This window comes from Pyxicephalus adspersus, chromosome 4 (assembly GCF_032062135.1).
Source record: "Pyxicephalus adspersus chromosome 4, UCB_Pads_2.0, whole genome shotgun sequence".
In the NCBI taxonomy this organism is placed as follows: domain Eukaryota; kingdom Metazoa; phylum Chordata; class Amphibia; order Anura; family Pyxicephalidae; genus Pyxicephalus; species Pyxicephalus adspersus.
This window is the reverse complement of record NC_092861.1, coordinates 142250520-142273566: the sequence shown is the minus strand read 5'-3', so window position 1 is coordinate 142273566 and position 23047 is coordinate 142250520. Positions and strand designations below refer to the sequence as shown.

Below are 23047 nucleotides of genomic sequence, written 5' to 3'. Positions count from 1 at the left end.
ATGCTCTCCCATACCTGGAATATTCGCGTATCTTTTCCTTGGACTGAGATGGATGCTCTAAGCAGTGGGGATGTGTGGTGAAGGTTAGAATATGAAGTGCCCTGAATGGGCAAATTGACTGAGTCACCTTAAATGCACCCATGCAACATTTACAGTTCTTCTCAGCATATGTTAAAATGTAAGGTGGACCTGGTAGAAACAGAATGAAGCTATTGCTTTGAAGTGCAAAGGTTATAAACATTCTGCTAGATTTAAAATAAGCGTACAAATGCAATATATAAATGTATTTGTTTTTTTTGTTTTTTTTTATGGCTCGTCTAGATTTTATTTCTTCCTCAGGGTTTCCGATGTTTCCACGACATATTCAGAGGGTGGGCAGCAGGTATATTGCTGGCTCTGGGCACCAACAGTTTTTCTATGTAAATAGGAACTTTCCCCCATACCCATGGTGGACTGCACGTTATCCTGTGACTCCTTATCATCCTGTCAGCACTTGGCATCCACGGGAATACATAAGACCCTACGCTTACCCACAGACATCTATTTTTCCTGCCCCCACTTACGTACCCTGGTACCCCGGTCAGGCATCGTGGTTACACCTCTCTCATCATAACATGAAATCAAGTGATGAACTATATAGGAAACGGAAAAAGAGCTTGGAGGGCGACGATCGTGGGAGGAAGTTGTCGTCAAAGCAATCCCAACCACCATCTAAAGACTTTAGTGTTTCTTCAGCACAGAATTCATCAGGATTGTCCACTAATTCACAACCAGAAGTCAGCGGTAAGCTGGTTACATCACAACCCTACTGTGTGCAGTGATACAGGCTGTCAAAGTGATTGAACTTTCCTAAGTTAGGTTGGAGTTGATCTCTTCTCCCCTGAACCACAGTATTACCAGAACTGGCTATGGACAGATAACTTGGCTAAAAAACATTAGATATCAAATTTCAAATCTGTTAAATATAGACCAGCAGTGACTCCACCGGGAGCACCCTTATTACTGGTATTATTATACCATATTGAAAACCACTTGTTGATTAGAAGAATGATGGGTTATTGTGGCTTTAGGATTTAGGCCACGTACTTACGTCAGATGATTCTCCTCTGATAATCACCTCAGGGCTAGGAGGAGATTCTGACGTGTGTACAACACTCCTCCAATGTCATTCATGGATCTGTCCTGGAGGAAACACGATCGATTTTAGTAAAAGTGAAGGGGAGAGAGCGCAACCGGCTGCTGCTCTGTTGTTCTCTCTCCATAGAGCAGAACGGCGCTGTATGAACAATGCTCATTCAGTCTTTTGTCGTTGGAATGGATGATGAGAGATCATTTCTAACAACAAATATTGAACGTGTGTACAAGTCGAACCTTTATTAACAGAATGCATTCAATGTCAAAGCATTGTAAAGATTTTCTGGGTGATATAGGGAGGCGCTGGCATTATGTGATTCCTGTTCTTTAGATTGACTTTTAGCTTTAAAACACAAGGTGTTTATAACTAAGAGTGAATATCTTTATCCACCATCCACATAATTCACCAATACTTAGACCCCAACCTATCCCATTTATAAATTGTGGCCTATTTGGCATAGCTAATAAAAGTTCATGGTGTTCTCTGCTCAATGGAGAGTTCTGTGACTGGGGGAGAAGGTCTGTCATGTGTCATTCAAAGGTCACACCTGGCCAGGGTTTTTTTTTTCTCACTGATTTTTTGCTAAAGAATTTATTTTCTGACCACTCCTATTCCTATACCATTAGTGATTGTGATAATTTGTCTTCTTCAGCATCTACTACAGCAAAGAGGAAATGGGAGGACTTCAGTCACCTATACTGTGAGCCATCCAAAGTCAATCATTCTCCACTTTGTAGATATTCTTTATACTTTTTTTTTCTAGATTTTATGTTTACAAGAAGTCCAGGAAGATCACTACCAGGAACAAATCAAACCAAGCTTAGAAGCACTCGGTATGATAATTATTTTGCAATTTTCTGTTTCTAATTTACTAATCTGTTATTGTAAAATAGATTTTCGTTTCTCCTGTCTGTTTGGGACGTATGTATTTAGTTTGTGAAATCAATGCCAAATCATCCTTGTTTCTGCGGACCCCTGACAGTTTGCTGCATCTGGAACAGGAAAAAAATGTTGGCAATGGTAACACCTATACATTTGTCATAACAAATTTTCATTAAAGCAACTTCTCCTTTGCAGGATTCTGAAACATAGTTCCAGGTTCCCTTCAGTGCTAGTCATATGAATATTAATATTATGAATAAACAGTATTTATATAGCACTAACATATTACTCATTGCTAAGGAGCTTACAATCTAAGAGGAGGGGAAGTAGCAACACAGAAGTTAACTCTTTTCTGACAGGATTACATATCTTTAAAGTGAACCTGTACTTTGAAACAACAAGCTTTCCGTATATGCCATTCCCATGCTTCCTCCCTGCCCAGTGTGCTCAGAAACTCTGGAAACAAAATTGTAGAAATGTGCGCAGGACTTGGTACACTTCCTCGTCCCCACTGTTCATTGATTTCACAGGTTCAAGAACTATATAGTAGGGTTTTGAGGGATTGTCTTGTGTTCCTCCAAACTAGAAGCTCAGAATAAAGTTTTTACACTTGCATGCTGCTTCTGCTATAAAGCCAACCTCTTACTTTTACTATGTGTCGAGTGTTTATTTGGAGTTAGTTTAGAAACTACTTAGTGTACTACTGTGCAGATTAGGTATAAGAGCAAGAATCCTGGAAGAACAGCAGTAGCTAGAATATCATCTGAGAGTTGGCATCTATGTAAAGAAGTAGTCATTATTTATTATTACTACGAATTTATAGTACAAAGTTTAAAATCCTTTTAGAAAAAGTGATAAATACCATATAGAAAAAGTGACCTCCTACTATGGCTATAACAGCCAAGGAGTGGGCCAACGACAGGTCTTTACCTTAAACTGATTGGTAATAGCAGCCGATGTAGAGGTTGAGTTGAACCTCATAAATAGTTCTTTTTTTGCAAGAAACTGAGGACGCATTGCAAGCTTCAGCAGCTCAGATTGAGTCTGTCTCATTACCTGGCTAGAGGATGTCAAGCACCATGTAGCTCTATCTACTACAGCCTAACTTTCCCCGGTCCACTCATTTGAATCAATGGTTTTCATCCTTGCAATCCTGTTGTGAATTGTTGGTGAGCCTGGCCTAGGGTGGTTTTTAGGCAAATACAGGCTACCTCACCACCCAAATTACATGATATTCGCATATACTGTATATCACAAATTGCAAAATGTAAACAGATTTACCCTTTTTCGTTGAGGATGATGTATTGTTAGATTCATGTGTTTTGACTTTTTTTAGGATATTTCTGTGAGTACAAATCTCGCACTGGGAATAAACCAGATGGCTGCGCTATTTGCTTCAAGTCTAATAAATTCAACTTGATGTTGGTGAAGCCGGTGGAATATTACCGTAGGGACATTGCTCTTCTAGACCGTGACAACATAGGCCTGCTGCTAATGCTGGAACCCAAAATACGGAAGAAAGCACCAACCATCTGCGTGGCAAATACCCATCTGCTTTACAACCCACGACGAGGGGACATAAAGCTCACCCAGCTGGCTATTCTCCTGGCAGAGATTACTGAGGTGGCCCAAATGCAGGATGGGAAGTTATGCCCCATCATACTCTGTGGAGATTTCAACTCTGTGCCAGACTCTCCACTGCTTAAGTTTGTTAAAGAAGGAAGACTTAGTTATGAAGGAATGACCATAGGGAGGGTAAGTACATACTTAATATGATACTGAAAGCCGATATCCAGCCTAGCTTTCCATAAACTTCTAACTTGCAATAAAGACTTTTACCATTTTCTACAAAAAAATGGCTTTAGATACAATGTAAGGTAAAAGGACAGGTGGGAGAATAAGCTCTATTTAAAATTTTCCCTTAACCCCCAACATTCCTAAATACTCAAAAAAATAATTAACCTTTTTTTGGCCTGCAGAACACAATAACCTTGTACTCCCAATAGCAAGACTTGTCAGCACCTATACCCAGTTGTCAAAAGCTTCATGGAAACTGACCCATTCAAGGATCCCATCTCAAAATTCTTCTAATGTTGACTATTCTATTTTGTGTGTGTACAGGTGTCTGGACAGGAACAAAATAACAGAGGACAAAGGATTTTACCTATTCCAATTTGGCCAAAAAGTTTGGGCATTTCTCAGAAGTGCTTGTATGAACCCCAAAAGAATCAAAAAGTGAAAGGTTTTGTATATAAACTTTAATTCTTCTAATTTGTTAAGCAGGACTTAAGTCTGGTGTAAAAAAAAAAAAAAAAAAGACATGGCAGGGAATTACAACTAAAAAATCCCCCCTGCACAATAAATAACAAAAAGTACAACTTTTTTCAGCTCTTTGTTTTCCCTGACTGCATTTCTTTTAGGTAGTGATTCAAAAGCCTTCCTTGAGGAGTTTTTTTGACTTTTGACAAATGAGATCAAGCCCCACTCCCTTTTTCCCCATTTGATTGGGTCCCCATGATCCCCATTGGCATCTGGTGATCCCATATTTGGTTTACACAGAAATAGGTAGGCTTGTCTATTGATCTTTGGGAATGCATTCTCTCAATACACTTCTACGTGAAGAAGGTGGAAGTCAAAAGGATCAACGTCTGCCTTTGGGCCTTCTGGAAATACTGCCCTTTGCACCCTGTACATTCAGAAAAGGCCAGGTGGGAATTAAAAAAAAATATGGGGGTAACCAGGATTTGCATCGTCTTATTGTATTACTATGAACAGTCCTAAGCTGTTGTATATCAGGGCAGACCAACTTTTTTGTCAGATAAGCAGAGCGAGACAATAGGAGGAAATATTGCAGAAGGGGAGATAATCTGTCCTTTTCTACAATTACGACCTACCTGACCATAGTGTTTTAAAAGTGAAACTTTTTATTTCCTTTATTTAATATTGACTTTAGGCACTAATTTATAGCTTTTTATAGGTCCTAATTTAAAGACAATCACAGGTACCTGCAGGCTTCAAAATGTTCCAGTGCTGCAGGAAATTTTTTACGCTAGACCCTGGGTCAGGTCACATTCACTTTAACAATAAAACAAAAGCATTTATGATTCCATGTTAATTCTCAGGGATGGTACACAAAGCTGACTGCTGCAAGAGCATTTAGACCTATATCATATTCTGAAATGAATTCCTTTGCACCACTTGCTTTTATTGAACAATGTTATAGCTGTGTTTAAAGAATTGCACTTTAATTTATTTGTTTTTCTGTTATCAGAAGAGGTTGTGAAAGAAACTAACAAAAATGCAGATGTACAGAAGGAGGAATCCCATAGCAAGTATGTATTTTTTTTATTCAATCTTCACATTTAGTGGTGTATTGCGAGGTGTATTTTACTCATCATACAACTTTGGGAGGAGTTTTCAGCTTCAGAGTCCCTTTATCTACCTAGTGCTGTCACCTTGTTGGTGGAGCGTAATTCCAAATCCTTCTCTAGGCCTTGACAACAATAATTGGGGTGCAGGATTCAGTCACTGAAGTAAATATTTAAAGCTGGACTATATAAACCTGAGGATTAGCTAGACAAAATGAGAAATCTTCTGGGGAGGTAAAATATTTCCCAAGTATGCCACCAGTATGGCTGCATTTCTGCTTTGAAGTGGAACTAAGTTCATGCTTCTCACATGTTCTTCCGCCATCTTCCTCTTTCATCCATCTCGATTGTCCATGCCAGGATGACGATCATTCATCCCGGCACACGCACGGGAAGCCAGGATTACCTGGCAACCAAAGCTGCTCAGTTTTGACGCCAGAAACTTGGAGCAATAAGGTAGGTAAGGCATGAAGGGACAGGCAATAATGCGCAATAATGGCTTGTCTGATCATACAAACATAAAAGTGGTACTTTGGTTCCTCTTTAACCCTATCCAGTATTAAGCAGTACTAAGTCTTTGTGACCAGAGAAAATCTTGGATGTCCTGGTGTACACCTGTTTACTTAACAATATTGGTTTTAGGTCTCCAGCCTTCCTCTCAGCCTTCTAGAGTTGTACAGGCTTGTCTCCTGTACGTCCCTGGGTTTTCCCCAAAGTACTGTGATCCCACTGGATGGAGATAACCAGAAAAAATAACAACAATTCTGCTAGCACAGTAACTGCCTAGTAATTTACAATGTTCCTGTAGGGGACATGAGGTTGGCCAATTAGTGTTTTGTCCCTGACTTAAAATGTATCTCTATCTCTTTTTTTTTTTTTTTTTTTTTATCAGGGAGGAATCCAGTTTGCAGCACCACTTCAGCCTTTCTTCAGTGTATTCCCACGTCTTCCCTGACACCAGGGTTCCAGAAATCACCACTTGCCACTCTAAATCGGCTGTCACTGTGGATTATATCTTCTACTCTGCAGCCATAAATGAAGGTGTTGCTCAGCCAGGTAAGACCTAAACTATTGTTATTGTTCACTGATATAATGATTGGGCAGCATGGTGGCTCAGTGGTTAGCACTATGGCCTTTGCAACGCTAGGTCCCAGGTTCGAATCCTGGACAGGACACTATCTGCATGGAGTTTGCAGGTTCTTCCTATATAGGCGTTGGTTTCCTCCAGGGTACTCTGGTTTCCTCCCACATTCCAAAAACATGGTTAATTAGCTTCCCCCAAAATTGTCCTTAGTCTGTATTATGTTGGCGCTATATAAATACTGTTTTTTAATAATAATATGTCAGGTTAATATAGATGTACCAAATAGTAGTACATTTGTGTGTTATGATAACCAGACTTAAAAGACGTGCACACAAATAACTTTCCCAGAGGAGGGCTGTAGGTGAGTTTGTATGCAAGCCAAGAGGGGGTCAAGAAAAACTTAAACTCCATCCCTCCTTCTAGCCTTGCACAGTTGTGCAGCCTCCTTTTTTATTTATTTATTTTTTTGTATTATAATTTTGTACTCCGATTTCACTGCACACTGTACGCTTTTCAAAGTATTTATTAGGAATTGCAGAAAGTTAGAGTCCTGTTCATTTCCTAGCTTGAGAACACCAAGCATCATTTAGCCCAGGGGTCGGCAAACTTTCATGGCCAATAGGCCATTTTCGGGGTGGACGGGATCAGACTAGGCCGGACTCTAATGGCTCTGCCCACCACCAGGGAAGGCCCCCTGAAGTGAAATCCCTCTCCTCCGTATGCATTGCGGAGGATTGGGATATCCCTTCAGGGAGCCTTCCCTATTTACTGTGCTGGCGGAAGTATCAACGCCAGGCACGCTAATTAGGGAAGCAACAGCAAGGAGGCGGCACCGGAGCTCTGGTAGTTCCTAACACCCCCTGGCCGATCCGCTGGCAATCCGCGGCTCCGGAACTACTGGCTAGGCCGTATCTAGCCTAAAGGCCGAAGTTTACCAACCCCCTGATTTAGCCCTTTCCTCTTGAATCAGACTGTCTCTCACTACCCCCTTTTTTAATCTTAATTATGGAGACCTGGCATTACATATGGGTGTTACATAGGGCCATCTATATGCAAATGCAGTCTGCCTAAGAATTCCTCCTTCCCCATATTGACACCAGCCTGTGAAGACATTTTAACATTCACTTGAGTCTCAAAAAGCCAGCCGACTTCTTGCATCAAGGCTGGGACCTTAAAAGGAGTAATGAGACAAAGTGCTGTGACGTTATCAATGCAGCACCCTGCCAGCCCTAACACCCATTAACATATAATGCATGCATTACATATAGAAGATTAGGGGCCTAGTGATGACATCACAGGGTCTAAAACAAGTGAAAGGTTTTATCTTATAATTTCACCAACATGTTGATTGAGGAAAAGGGAGGAACTTTGGAAGGCAACAATGGCAGAATGAACATTTTTAACCATTTCAATGCCAAGGATATACTCCTTGGCTCCAGTGTCATGTAAACAAACTCCCTGGAGTTAATGTGGCTTGGGGTTTGTTTGCTGTTGTACCGTGAGCTGTTGTGATTTATGTTGTGTTTATGATATGTTTTGCTGTTTTAAATGCATTTTCATGAAAAAAAAAACCCAAACAGCGAAAGGGTTAAACGACAACTTCACAGTGAAATGTGAAGGAAGAAGGTGGTTATATTTTCCTTAATCTAAATAACTTAAATTTTTGCCAAAATCCTAAATTATGCAGAAAATTTTGCAAAGACAAACATACAGCAGGATTCTTTTCTGGCTAATTATATTAAAATAGGTATTTCAAACTGTATTAATATCTGATACAATACAAATAGTAGCCTTCACAATAAGAAATACAATTAAACTTTGTTCCCAACCTAAGACTCTGTGAGGTGAGCAGGATGTCATGCTATACATACACTTCCATAGACAAATGGTTTGTTCTTATACATAGAGACATATAATTGCTTGAAAACATGCATGTTTTATTCCAACGCGTTTCGCCATTATGGCATCCTCAGGGAAACTTGGAACCTGTATATTTGTGTAGTTTCAATGTAGATTGGAAAGTTATTTAAGAGTAGGTTCAGCTAATATAGCTGACTTATTATAGTCACACAGCGCTGCATAATTTGTTGGCGCTATATAAATCCTGTTTAATAATAATAACAGATTTGTGCAAATCCTGCTGTACGTTTGTCTTTCCAGCTTCACAGTGAAGTGTTTTCTTTTGCATAAAAAAGGAAAACTGTTATGGAAGCTCTCTGTGTTTGAATGTTTGTTAAAAAAAAAAAAATATTGAAAAGATAAATTCACAAATGTGAACATTAAAACCGTCTAAAATGAAAACGAATTTTGGTGGAATAACTTCCCAATATTGAACACTAGATGGCGCACAAGAATCATTATATGGCAGCTGCAGTGTAAAGTGTCCATGTGAGTGAAACTCATTTTGATATTAAAATGTTTTCATACTAAAAGAGAGGACGTACTAAACATGAATTTGAACATTTTATTTTCTTATCCTCCTGGGCGGTTCATTTCTGTCCGGATTACTAAAAGCGGTACATTGTCTTTCATGAAAATGTATTTTAGAATATAATATAATAGTATGAGTATAAAAAAGTTTGAAACACAAAATTATGTCAAAATAATAAATTAAATACATTTAAAAAAATTATTAATAAAATTAATGATAAGCTTTGACATGATTTTGTGTTTCAAACTTTATTATACTCATACTATTATATTATATTGTAAAATAAATTTTCATGAAAGGCAATGTACCGCTTTTAGACATATAAATGCAGTGTATTGCATTCAATACAGTTATTTTGTATTGAATGCAAAACAAAATAATTTGAAATTCCCGTCGCGGCCCTAGCGACTGCTGTACGCACTGATGTCACTGGGAACTCCCGGGGAACGTCGGCACACTCGCCAGAGGACAGATCGAGGAAGAGGACGCGGCCAGAGGATGGCAGGACGCCGATGGGACCAGGTAAGTGTTAATTTTTTACTTTTTTAGCTACTCCAAGTGTGGCCTTGGAGTTATCGCTTTCAGCTTGTTTTTTTTTTTTTTACCCCAAGCCACACTCAGGCTTACCACTCAGGAGGTTAAACTACCCACAACTAATAATCCAGCCTTTGGTATATGCTGGAAACATCTCAGCTTTACGTATTATTCCTGCCCGTACATCATGGTATGTCCTTGTTATCCCATCCACTGCTATTTTCTTTCAAAATTAGCAGCTATTACAAATATACCACCTACATACATTTGCTGTAGATTCATTGTTCCAGCATCAAATGAAGAGTACATCAAATTTTGATATTTCACTTTTTTTTTTTTCAAAAAGACTTAAAATCTGTCATACCCAAAATAATACCAGTTAGCAATTTTTAAAAAATTTCTTCCGATCTTTTGTTTTCAGTGGCATCAGTCACACACCTGCATGCACGTAACTTGTTACACAATTAGCTGAACTCCTGAGCTGCAGACTCATTCAGGGTCAGTGATTCAGAAATTATTTAAGGCCGAGGATCAGAATATCAACCAGGAAAGCTGTGTTTTTTTTTTTCAGAATTGGCATTTTCCATAATCTCAGTTTATGTCCCCGCTAACTTCTGGGGTCTTTTGTAGTGGGATCTCCCTTCCCAGAAAGCAGAAAACAGTTTGTGCCAAATTGTGATGACTTGACAATGGGGCTGGGAAAAGCGAACGGGTCATTGGTGCCCAGGATTAGGTGATGCTTGTGAAGGTGTGTGATGCTAGTCTGTCTGGTCTGGTTCAATCCCACATCAGAACTAATTGCTGAAAAAATAACGCTGGCCATGAAAGAGAGGCGTCAGAACATGCAGTGCGTGGGGCCGTGTTGCACATGTGGCACATGAGTGCCTATGCCAACCTCTACCAATCACCTAAATTAGGTGCTTGAGTGTCATTTGTCTGCAAAAGAGATGATAACATTATACATTGCAAGAAGACGGCAGGCTGAGAGAGAAAGTGTGATGTCAGGGATCTGCTGATAACTTCTTGATACCACATCATGTTCAACCCAGCTGGGTGGGAAGAAATCGTAGACGGGTGGCAACCCCTGCATTGTAACCAAACTCTTCAGTAACCACCCAAAAACAGACAGGTGGTTACTGAAAATTGCCAGGGGGTGCGCCCAGCTAAAAGGGGTTGGTGAGAACACTGCAGATACCACAGCGACATTCCTCACAGAAGCCAGGTGGGAGAAAACAGTATTGGCAGCCCACCTTGTGATCCAATTTTTTTGTAACCAACCAAACACATCCGAGGGGACCCACACAATATTTTACATGAGTGGTTTTAATGTTCCATCTGATTTATATCAACCATAAGTACCATATTGACAGTTTTTGTTAAGACTGAATGTGTTCTTCCATCTCCTTCCAGGACCCAGCGTTCCCTATGAAGGGCTGCAGCTTCTCGGAAGGCTTTCCCTTCTTACCGAAAAAGAATTATGGAGCATCAACGGTCTTCCTAATAAAACCCATTCCTCCGACCACCTCTCTCTGCTTGCCAGGTTCCGCCTGGAGGTATGACATTGCTCCGCCTGATATTTTAAACTCGCTCGTTTTTCTTTTATAGTAAAGCCTGGATTGATGCAGGCTTCAGGTGTTTATTATTTATTCCTGTTTTTATGACTTGTGTTTTACCTGTACTTTTTACTTAGTTTGTATTCTAACATTTTTGTGTCATTTGTAAAATGTCCCGCGTTGGGGAAAAGATTGTACATATTTTCTAAGTACAAAATAATATTAAAAAAATTGACACCTTGTCACCAGACCATTTATTTAAACAAAAATGTTCCTATGAGATCCTCTTCTCCACCTCTTGTGTCACTGTCTGTATGTCTGTCATTTGCAACCCCTATTTAATGTACAGCGCTGCGTAATGTTGCTGCTATATAAATCCTGCTTAGTAATAATAATGAAATGTGAATTTTACATGTTTTAGGCATGGTTTTTACATGGGGGCTCACAATGTCTCTACCATAATCATATCTCTAATACAGAAAATTTCAAGGTCCATTTTGGGGGACGCCTCATAGTTTTTGGAATGAAACTGCATGTTTTTGGAATGTGGGAGGAAACCCACGCAAACATGGGAAAAACCTGCAAACTCCATGCAGATAATGTCCTGGCCGTGATTCAAACCTGGAACCTAAAGCTGGAAAGGCCAGAGTACTCACGTCTAAACCACTGTGCTGCCCAATATATGTGTCAAAAAACATTTATTGATTTAGAATTTTGAAGAAACATTTATAGGTTATTATTGGTTGTTTCCTGAAGAAGCAGATAATTTATCACTTTAAAAATATTCTCCACTAAAATTCAACCAACAGTTATTAGTAAAATTGAAATGTGTCTTTTTTATATTGATTGTGTGTGTGTATATATATATATATACCGTATTTTTCGGCCTATAAGACGCACCCAATTTTAAAGGAGAAAAACCTAGAAAAAAAAGATTCTGAACAAAATACTAAAAAATCACTCTGTGTCAATGTATCCCCTTCTAATCACTCTGACACAGAGTGATCAGAAGGGGATACATTGACACAGAGTGATTAGAAGGGGATACATTGACACAATGTATCCCCTTCTGATCACCCTGTGCCAAAAAATCATACTCACCCGATCCCGCGATGCTGTGGGCTTCTTCTTCTCCTGGCTCTCCTCCCGGCTGCAGCGCGTGTCTCCTCCTCCTCTGAGCGAGGAGAAGCCGACACGCATACCCCAGCGATCCCATAAGCAGGCTGATCCAGCCTGCTTACCGGATCGCGAGGGCACGTGTGTCGGCTTCTCCTCGCTCAGAGGAGGAGGAGGGGACACGCGCTGCAGCCCCGTAGCGCTGCAGCCTGCTTATGCATCCCATAAGCAGGCTGGATCAGCCTGCTTATGGGATCGCGGGGGTATGCATGTCGGCTTCTCCTCGCTCAGAGGAGGAGGAGACACGCGCTGCAGCCGGGAGGAGAGCGAGGAGAAGAAGAAGCCCACAGCATCGCGGGATCGGGTGAGTATGATTTTTTTTAATTACCGGTATATTTAACATGTATTCGGTGTATAAGACGCACCCACTTTTCCCCCCCAGTTTTGGGGAAGAAAAAGTGCGTCTTATAGTCCGAAAAATACGGTATATATATATATATATTTATTTATAAATGTATGATAACACAGCATATCTATTAGTAGCTGGCCAATATTTAAAAGGCTGCTCAACAATGCAAACTTGTGATGTCACTAGGAAAGCATATAGTAGAGGCGGAGGAGCTTGGCCAGCACAGGAAATAATTATCCACTTGCAGAGGAGGAGAGGGTAATTGCAATTTATTACAAAAGTCATTTATGGAAAGAGAAACCACTGCAAGCAACCATTTACAATGCTCATTTTTTATTGCATTTACTACCTAATGACAAGGTCTCTCTAATCACTTTAGCCTGAATCTGAAACTACTAGTCGTGAACCAAAATGCTGCAGTGCCAGATACCCGTGCTGAAAACTGCTGATAGGAATGTAATAGATATTCCCCGTTATCAACCCTGCCTGTGTAGTACTAGTAAATGATGCATGCAGAGTGGAAGTAGATGGAGATTAAGGTGTCTCCGCTGAATCCTGGAAGTGTCTCACCTAATTCAGCTGTCATTGTGGATATCAGTCAGCTTTGCTCTGCAGATAAAAACAACATTAATCTTGAGAGGATCCCAACAGGGGAATTGTCAATTGCTGCAATTTTAATGTCTTCATTGCTGTGTCATACTCAGCCAGCAACCACTTTTCTTCAAGTGTACCTGTCACTAAAGGTGCGTACACACTTCCAATTTTTATCGTTCCAATCGAACGACGAACGATCGATTGGGCAAAAAATCGTTCGTAAAAAAGTAACCAACAACGCAGACGAACGAGGAAACTCGTTGGAAACGAACGACCGGACCGGCGGATCGGATTGGACTACGATCGTTGAACATCGTTCGTGTGTACGGTCGTTCGTTGATCGTCCATGTTCAGAGCATGCGTGATGAACGAACGTCCGTTCACTTTCCTGTCGTGCACATAGTTCCTCTATCGCTTAAACGATCGTATCTATTGTGTGTACAATATCTACGAACGATCGTGTCGTTACCTCTATGTGCAGGATCGGTGCTATACGATCGTTCGTATATATCGTGCAGGAACGTTCGTCGTTCGTTTTCCGACGATAATAATTGGAAGTGTGTACGTAGCTTAACTCCTAGCAGAGGCTGCTTGAGTGTACTTAGAAACCATCAACAACACTGACACAGAAAAGTCATTTCCAATTAGACTTTGGGATGTCTGAAAAGCAGAAGGAGTGATGTTACGGAATGCAACCAGTTAAAGGAACCCTGCCATGAGAGATAAGAGTCCATGTACACCTACAGCTGTATGGTAGAGATCTGTAACCTCTACAGAGGCTCTGCTGGTTGTGTTTAATGAATTTGCAGTACACTGGTATACTACAAATACCAACAGCTGCACTGGGTAACCTGCTAAGCGACTGAAGCTGATACCTCCAAACGCTATTAAATTGCAATTATTTTTTTTTTCTCACCAACCAAGAATATGATGAGCAATTCAGTAGCTGAATACTGAGATGAGCAAATTGTTTAAATATAAGAGGTGTGTTTATTATTACTTTAATATATTTTTTTTCCCTTTGCAGAAAATTAGTGTGAAACTTGGCCTTTGTCCAGTAGTTTCCTGTAATACAGACCAGACTAGTCTGCTCTTATTCTTTGTGCAGGGTGACTGGTCTTGTATCCGCCCTCCTGTAGTATTTTGTAGGTAGCCCTCTGCACGGACTGTATTCAGCACAGTGATAATGTCATGTCTACTTTTACAAATAATTTGCAAAGACATTTGCTGCACACAGGGTGAATTTATATACTTGTATGGCTATTGATAAATGTTTTAAATATACTTTTTGTGCCCAGAGATTTAAGGGTTGGTGTTCTAAACACCTCTAAAAACTTTTAGCATTCATTGGTACGTTTGATGACCAACCGCCTGATCCTATTTAAAGTGGTTTTGCATTTCCATAAACCAATGTGGAAATACAGGAGAGCTGACATCTGACACAGGATCTAAGGCTGTGTACACATGTGCAATAATTGTCTTTGGAAAGAATCTTTCACGTTTCTTTCCAAGGACAAAAGACTGAACGATGCATGACAGCACCGATCTGCCCTGAGGGTAGGGGGAGAACGATGTAGCAGCGCTCTCTCTCGCTCTCTCTCTCTCTCTCTCTCTCTCTCTCTCTCTCTCTCTCGTTCCTTCGTTGTCCATGGATCTGCAAGGACGGTTATATGGACGATGAGCACTGTACACGTGCCAGATTCTCGTTCAATATCAGCCCTGAGGCGATTATCTGACGTGTGTTCGTAGCCTTAGTCTCCTACATCTGTCCCATGTGATTTGTGATGTCACATGACTAAGCACAGGAGCCAGAAGAAGCAGAGGCATTGCAAGCTACATAGCCCCCCACTGTATGGTGTGAATGGCTCTATTCCTACAAGTGGGGTATGGCCGCCATAACACTGTACAAAGGGTCCCCTGTATAGAACTGGTGGCAAAACAATCACAGACCAAATCAGGAATTATAAAAAATAGATATGCATTCTGTTTTTTTCTTTTTAGTGCATGGTACAGTCCGGTTGATAGTTGTTGGATAATTTTTTCCCTTAGTTTATGCATTGTATCATATGACATTGCTATATGAATCCAAGCATGCAATGATTTGTGCAGAGAGGTGTAAATACTACAAAGGTAAAGAGTAAAACACATCTGATCCTAATGTTAACCTATTAAAACCTTCTGATTGGTGGTATTCTTTACCTACAATGCCATCATGGTATGTGTATAGCTGTATGCAAAACAAACTTTGTGACACCCAATCAAAAACACAATAAAAGCAAATATTTATTTATGTAAAAATAGCAAAATATAACACTCACATAAAAATGACATATTGCAATCTGAAAGAAGGAAATTTAAAAAAAAAGAAGCATAATATGCTCAGATCTTACATTTCCCAAACAAATTAAGACATTTATTTTATTCCCCAATGACCAGAATCATCAGAAAATACGGTGTGTTAATCGATTTGCCCTTTTGTTGAAATACAACACTAAAAGAAGTTTTCCACTATCTCTAAAAGCTAAAGCCCAGCTTCAGATCCTTTCATGCAGCAACATTAAGGGTCTCCCATCTTACACCCTCAGGGACTGATTAGGATCCTGGTGTAACCTGGCTTTATAAAAACGGCAGCAACCAAACTGGTTTTGTTCATTCTCTGACCTTTTCTAAGTAAAACATGAATTCTGATTGGCTGAAGTAGCAGCATGAAGGGTTGCTCAGCCTAAAATAATAAGATACTTGGTTGTGTCTGGTTTTACTCCATTGCTTAGGTAGCAATAGATGCATAAAATTAAATGCCTGTGTTTGCTTTGTAATGTTTAAGAGAAAAGATTGGTTGCTTGCCTCTTTGGATTCCTCACATTTTGCATGCCATCATCAGTGATGCTAGAATGGCGAAAACTTCACTGGTCTCATCAATACAAATGGTGGTAGCCATAGCACAATTCTACTGCTGAAACATGCTGAAAACACTACGCCAAATCCCAGCGCTAACAGAAAATGACCACAGCTGTGGTTTTCTGGTTCCATTTTCCTAGTGCTTCCAGATTGGGTGAATGATGTATGTCAATGGGAGAATATAGACATTCAGGGTGGGGGTTGTGTAGAAGTGGTTCTAATTAGTCTGTGCTGGGCAGAGTGGTATATAATAAAAGAGAAAAAGTATAGGGAAGCTTCAGGTCAGACTAGAGGAATCACAGCAGCGTTCTCTGCAGAAATTTTTATAAGCTGGATGGGAAGAAGCTGTAAGTGGATGGCAGCCCCTATATTGTCACCCGACTTTCAGTAACCACCCAAAAACAGCCAGGTGGTGCGCCAGGCTAAAAGGGGCTGGGGAGAACACTGCAAAGTAGGAATTGGCAGAGGCTGTTTAAAAAGGTTAGAATAAAGAAAAGCATTGTTGGTTCACTTGGTTTTCTACTTTTAGAGAACCACAGCTGTATAGACACAATTTGCAATGGGGATACATAAATTGTCCGGGGTGCTTTATTCTGACCATGTGATTCTTATTCTCATCTGGTGTGTCCTCTACAATTACACAGAACACAAAAACATCAGATCGTTGGCCATTCCTTGAGATTGGCTATAGGGATCTATAGGGAAAAGTCTGAAGGCACTGGCCACTTTAGATTTACGTGGAGAAGCCCTTTAAACTTACCAGCTTTGCAGCATTAATAATAGGAGCTGCAACAACATACCAATACATGTCACTCACATACTATTATACTTAAAAAAAGGAAAATCAGCTGCAGCCCAAATTTGATTAAATTAATTCACAGCGGTTTAAAAAATAACTGCACATTCATCGTAAAAAATAAAAATGATATGTAATGTTGCTCATTATCCTTGGCCGAACCATTGCAGATCTAAAGTATTCATGTCTGCAATCAGACTCTTTTATAGGATCAGCAGCAGCTAACGGGAAGATAAAGATGACTGAGCTTACATTGCCACTGCAATGTAAGGACATCGCTGGAAACACTTGTTTGACATCCCTGTAAGAGATTAGGACCATGCACACCTACAGGGAAGTTGGGGATTATTTAACATTTGTGCACATCAGCTTCATCGGACTGACAATTCCAACTGGTATATTTTTGGGGTTTCCAGTAGAGTTCAGTGGACATATAGAGAAAGCAGAATGGTTACATTTACAAACCATAATGAATAGCCTGGGTAATTTATAGATCATAAAGTAGTTTAAAAGTGCACTTATTCCCTAAATTTCACAAGCAGAACCTTAAATACCAGAAAGCAAGAATCATCTCATGTGACTCAATCTAGAAAATACATGAGCTAAGGTTCTCACTTCACATGATATCACCTCTCCATAATAAAGAAACAATGTTGATTTATTAAAGCTCTCCAGCACCAGAGAAGGTAGACTATCATAGGAGAACCTAGGTGGTTCAGCAAACCTGGACTGGATTTGGTTCAGGACTGTAAACACTTGCCAACTAATGATTTCCATTCCAGGATAGCTGACAGGTTCACCCATAATGGTCTATCTTCTCCAGTCTTGGAGAGCTTTAATAAATCAGGCCCTATGTGTGTAGCACAGCACTTTTTACCAAAAATCTTCGGCTGAATTAGAAGTTACATAGCTTCTTGGTGTAGTATATGACAGAAAACTATTGGAGTTCCAGGCAATAAATAAACTTGAGCGGGATGGTCCACTCTGTTCCCTTCACTGATTGGTGGACTATTACTTTTAATGAATGCTGAAAAGTTACAGAGTGGATCAGCCCTTGTCTTTCATATCTATATTCAGAACACAGATAACAATTACCAGCTCATCATCTTATTGCTCAACAATTAAAATAACTCGGGGGACCATGGGAGAGAAGCATGGGGTCACATTACTCATAGAAATCAGGCTCTCACTATAACACTAATAATAAAGTAGATGATGTTATCGGTTGTTGCAGGTAATAATTGCTGCTTTCATACACTTTACAAGGTCCATAGTCTGTCTGCTATGAATAAACTATAGGCGTTACAGAGATGTGACATATATTTTTTATAGCTTGTATATACATGCAGGTTTTGCATAGTTTTTTTATTTCATCTTTCATCTTTTAAAGCCAACAGGGGAGCTTGGATGATCATTTGGCCATATGGTTCACATATCACACAAAAGTTAAATTCCTCAAAGCAACCAATAAGCAAATATAAGAGTACAGAGTGTATTACCTACAGCAATCAACAGTCTGATTTTATTGTTCTGGCTTGTCTAAACTGATAAAAAGTAAAACTTGTTTGGTTGCCTTTTGATTTGGCACTGTGTGTAATTCTATTGCTCCTTGGACTGCCTCATTAGATAAATCATTGTGGATCTAAAAGGGAAAACACAGTCTTAGCCTAATATCTGTGTTAGTGGTTTCAAAGCCCTTTTCTGTGTATATATTGTAATTAAATAAGTACATGAAGGCTGCTATAATTATATATTACAGATAAGGGTGCTGCTTTCTACTGGTGGTGCTGAACAATGACTGCGTCTTATGATGATTCTTTCAATTTATGATCGTTAAAAAAACAATTGGATTAGGTTTATCTGGACTGGATTGATCATAATCATGAAGATGAGCAGTTATTGATTAAACACCCCTTCCCTCATCTAGCGTCTGAATGATACCAATCTGTCATCAAAATAATTATTGTAATAAAGGGTGACATTTCTTTTCTTCTTCCACCATGGAAGGCTCATCTCAGACAACTGAATACACACTGTAAAGTCAATTCATTACAGCAAGGTATGCCAAATTTTTGTGCATTAATTATATTACTTATGGGTGTATTACTCTTCTTTGAATGGGTCATCAAAACCAAAAAAGCTAGCTATAGAAAAAGCATTGAGGAACACCCAGCCTTAATAATATCTGTTGGATATTCAGGTTAGATCTCCATACCATCGTTCCTGACTGTTCCTGCCCACCCGGGATTTAGGGATATTCCCTATTAGCCCCATTTTATTCCATTTTTCCCAAAAACTAAACATAAAATTATCCAACAGAGGTATGATACCTCCCAGCAGATGTGCAGATCTTTGAATTTAGCACACAGATTTCACCAGTTACCTCCTTGACAGATAAAAGGAACCACCTGGGATTTAAACTTTATTCCGCCTGCACCAAAAACTGTTTTCAGAAAAGCCATCTTTCTTTTAGGGTTAATAGACATTTTTGGAGGTGCCCATTAAGAACTAAAACAATGAAGCCATTCAAAATCTGCCAAAACTACAGATTCATAAGAATAGGTAAATAATAGGCTAAAGCAGAACTAAACCCGCATTAAATGATTTCCCATTAGAAAGAGTTGGAACTGTTCAATACAAATAATGAAATCCTTAATTAAACATAATGGTCTCATTAACAGTGTGCTTATGTCAGCCTTCAATCAAACGCTGGTGTTATGGCTGGTCACATATGCAGCACCATTACAACTGCAGATCTAATAACATTCTAAAGTGGTGCTGCCCTAGACCAACAGCAGAGTTTAATTCTGCTTTAATACGATTGCACATTCTGGTAATTATGTATGTGCAAGAAAAAAATGATAAAATAACCAAGACAGGTAAAAATAATCTTAGTGAATTTACCTTGATATGGCTTCTCCTGTAGTCTGTTTTTCTCTAGGCATTTAACAGGAAAGCTACAGGCAGGGCCTAAAATCTTTTCCATTGTCACACCAGTGGTCCTCAACCCCTGGGCCACGGACCGTTGCTGGTCCGTGGCTGGTGAGTTGGGGGCCGCAAATGACAGGAGGCAGAAGCACGCGCAGAGGTAGCCTTCCTTACACTACTATAAGGCTATTGACAGAGTGACAGCGGGAGCGCAACCAGCAGGAGCACGGGCGTCTCTTCTCACTCTCCTATGTTACCAGGCCCTGCTGTCAGAAATGTTGGGGGCCACTGGTCTACACTATTGGATGTAAAGATCTCAATAAATATTATTTTCAGGTAAAATGTAACGACCCCACCTGAAAGCGTTATAAATATTCTAAAGTTTCCCTTTAAATTACAAAAACGTCCACTAAATGATCATTTTCCTGCAAAAGCCCGATGGTGACTGGTTTAAGAAAATGTAAAAAAATGTTTTCAAGCTAAAAGAGGTTATGCTGAAGTTTAAATATTGTCACTTGAAATAATAATCACAGTTATAGTATTATACTGTTTTCTATGAATTGCTGCTTTCACTCACATTTAGTATAAAACGCACGTAATGCTTTTAATGTGTTATAGATAAAACAGTAAAATTCGGTGCAGTCTGATTCCGAGTGGTTTAAAAATCATTCTGTGGTGTGTTATGAAAGTTTTGCTGTACAGGACAAAGAAAAGTACAAGTCCAAGGCGTCCATCTGGTATCTCATGGTGTGGGGACGCGGCAGAAGGCGGTAAAGCTTAAGCTGAAGGTGTCACTTTTTCGATTTGCTCTCCTCCTTTCACTGGTTACAAACACAGCTGACTTCAATACTTGGCAGTATTTCAATACACAATGCTGAATCCCTGGAGGAGGAACACAAACCCACAGTGCCAATTCCAGAGTGATAATAGGGGAAGAAGATGGAAGTGACCAAAGTTAAAAGATCATTACTACGTCAGGGGACATCCAGGTGTTAAGCGTGACCAGGTTGTTTTTTGAAGCTGGCAAAATTAGTATTTCAAAAAAATCTGTAAAAATGCAAAAAACGTTCAATCAAAAGGATAAATAAAAACTTGATAATAAATAGTCACAGATCTTTAGAAAAAAAAAAAAACAGGTGGATGGGGTAAAGTGCAAAGGGAAGCACCATGGATTCTTGTGTCACTTCCTTGTTAAATACGAATTTGGTATCCAACGTCGTTCAGGGTGCTGAGGTCCGCTGGTATCTTGTCTGCCATTGCCGGCCTGAAAATGAGAACACAAAAGAATACATCATACAAAAGGGCCGAAATTCATTCATACATTCCCCCATGGAGTGGGGCGTAGAAGGGAAGAAAAATTTGATCCAAGCTAACAGGTAAATATAAGGCCTATATTTATGTGAATGGTTTTTCCTGCTGAAGGATTTTTAATTCTGTTTACCTAATTTTGTGCCAGGTATCAAATTAGGGATAGTACAGCTTTAAAACAGACCTTCCAAGGCAATTAGATGCTCAACTTTCCAATAGAAATGGTTTGAAAAAGCAGTTTGTATACAAAGGCTCTATTTATAAAACAGGGAATCAGACATTCCCTTGAACATCCCCCCTTACTGTCTGTTAACTCTTAGATTGTAAGCTCTTCGGGGCAGGGTCCTCTCCGCCTCGTGTGTCACTGTCTGTATCTGTCATTTGCAAGCCCTATTTAATGTATAGTGCTGTGTAATATGTTGGCGCTATATAAATCCTGTTTATTGATAATAATACCATCTTCCAGATCCATGTGTCTCAATGGTAGTAATTGATTTGCACCAGAGAATGTTTGAAGGAATGTCAGATTTCCTATTTTATAAAGAGAGCCAAAAAAAGTTCTGTGATATTAAAATATATTTTAAATGTACCCAGAATCAAGTTTGTATCACCCCACTTTAAAAGCCAATCTGCTGTAATATATTACCAGTCAATGGCTTTCTGATAGAAGAGAACAGAGAAATGACTTATCACAGTTTTACTGCAGCTTTACTGTCCAATCACAAGGTAAGAATTAAGAAATATTGTGGGAAGTTGGTTTACTTCCTGATATTCCAGATCGAATGCTAAATCCATTCTTCAAGAGGTATATCCACTTGGTTTGGCAGATGAGAGCCATACAGCACAAAGCAAAGTGCCAAGACAGTAATATAGAGCCCACAAGTTAATTTTTTAAAAGCTCCAGAAACTCTGTTTAATAAAATGACTTAACTATTAGCTTGGCGCCTTTTCTCTGTACTCTAAACCAGTATTTCTCAACCAGGGTTCCCCCAGTGTTTGCTAGAGGTTCCTTGAGCAATGAGAAATTTGTGCCTCTCCAGTTTCCCCTTTCAGAGGATTTCCCCTTTTAGCTTGTTGTATTGAAAACTCTTTTCCCCGAACGTTCTATGGTGACAGTGGTCATGAAGCAATGAAGCTCTCCAGTGGTGTCTGAATCCTTCTTTTCACTACCCTGGTGTTTCTCAACCAAAACTGGCTATATCTGTCTGTAATTTGCAACCCCTATTTAATGTACAGGGCTGTGTAATATGTTGGCGCTATATAAATACTGTTTAATAATAATAACCAGGGGTCCATGGATCTGTAGGGTTCCTTGAGAATGGGTAATTTGTGCCTCTCAGGACAATTTGCCTGATATCAATGATCTGTAAGGGTGACATTCTTCCCAATAACCAGCAACATAGGAAGAATTATTCCCAATGATGACCACCCATGTTAAAACGTTTGAGAAAGGCTGAAGTGACCAAGCTGTTTCCGCAACTTCAGTAACATCAGGTCACCAACCTGGCTCTGCTGTTTGGTAGGGCTGTGTATATCTCAGAGTTGATGGATAAAAAAAATGAACCCCATATATGTATTCCATTACTGTACGTAGCTATTTACTTGAATCTTACCTTCAAGGTTACTATTCCAACTTCATTACGTGAATGGGTATTCTAAATTATTAATGGGACACATTTAACATATGAGCTAGCCAGCCAGACATGTCCTGTGTTACAAAACTCATTCCTTCTCACCATCCATGTGACGTTTCACATGTCAACAAGGAGACGATGACAGCTGGGGCTGGATGGCATTTTCGCCCTGCGTAATGATGGGATGCTGAGGCAGGGGAGCCCAAATAGCATCAGACACTATTTAATACTGATGACTTCAGTGGCATCTAGTAAATCCCACGCTTTGGATATTTCTGGAACCTAGTGAATGGGGAAAGACTGAAGGACTATGGCATGTATTAGAATAATCAGCACATAACACGGAACAGGAGTCCTCGCTGAAATGTCAATGACAA

At 39.7% G+C, this 23047-nt stretch overlaps 2 protein-coding genes across 4 annotated transcripts in view; one reads left to right on the top strand and one right to left on the bottom strand.

Annotated features, from left to right (window-relative positions):
- Window positions 1-445: 445 nt before the first annotated feature.
- On the top strand, window positions 446-11229 carry ANGEL2 (angel homolog 2). The gene is made up of 7 exons (XM_072410290.1): window positions 446-571; window positions 1899-1968; window positions 3354-3772; window positions 4139-4259; window positions 5289-5349; window positions 6278-6441; window positions 10845-11229. Exons 1-7 carry the CDS (start codon window positions 446-448, stop codon window positions 10991-10993), a joined length of 1110 nt encoding a protein of 369 aa, XP_072266391.1. The 3' UTR covers window positions 10994-11229.
- Window positions 11230-15371: 4142 nt separating this feature from the next.
- VASH2 (vasohibin 2) overlaps window positions 15372-23047 on the bottom strand; it is a 59531-nt gene continuing 51855 nt past the window's right edge. For all 3 annotated transcript variants that reach the window (XM_072409851.1, XM_072409850.1, XM_072409852.1), the window contains one exon: window positions 15372-20992. In XM_072409851.1, the coding sequence (XP_072265952.1) occupies window positions 20920-20992 (73 nt within the window). In that variant the 3' untranslated portion in view covers window positions 15372-20919. The remainder of the gene's footprint in view (window positions 20993-23047) is intronic.

What these genes read in the sequence shown, in the direction of transcription:
- ANGEL2 (XM_072410290.1), top strand. Translation starts at nt 446, where the DNA reads ATGGTGGACTGCACGTTATCCTGTGACTCCTTATCATCCTGTCAGCAC. An exon ending in AAGGAGGAATCCCATAGCAA is followed by an intron (nt 5,350 to 6,277) that starts GTATGTATTTTT and finishes TTTTTTTATCAG; the next exon opens with GGAGGAATCCAGTTTGCAGC. An exon ending in TGAAGGTGTTGCTCAGCCAG is followed by an intron (nt 6,442 to 10,844) that starts GTAAGACCTAAA and finishes ATCTCCTTCCAG; the next exon opens with GACCCAGCGTTCCCTATGAA.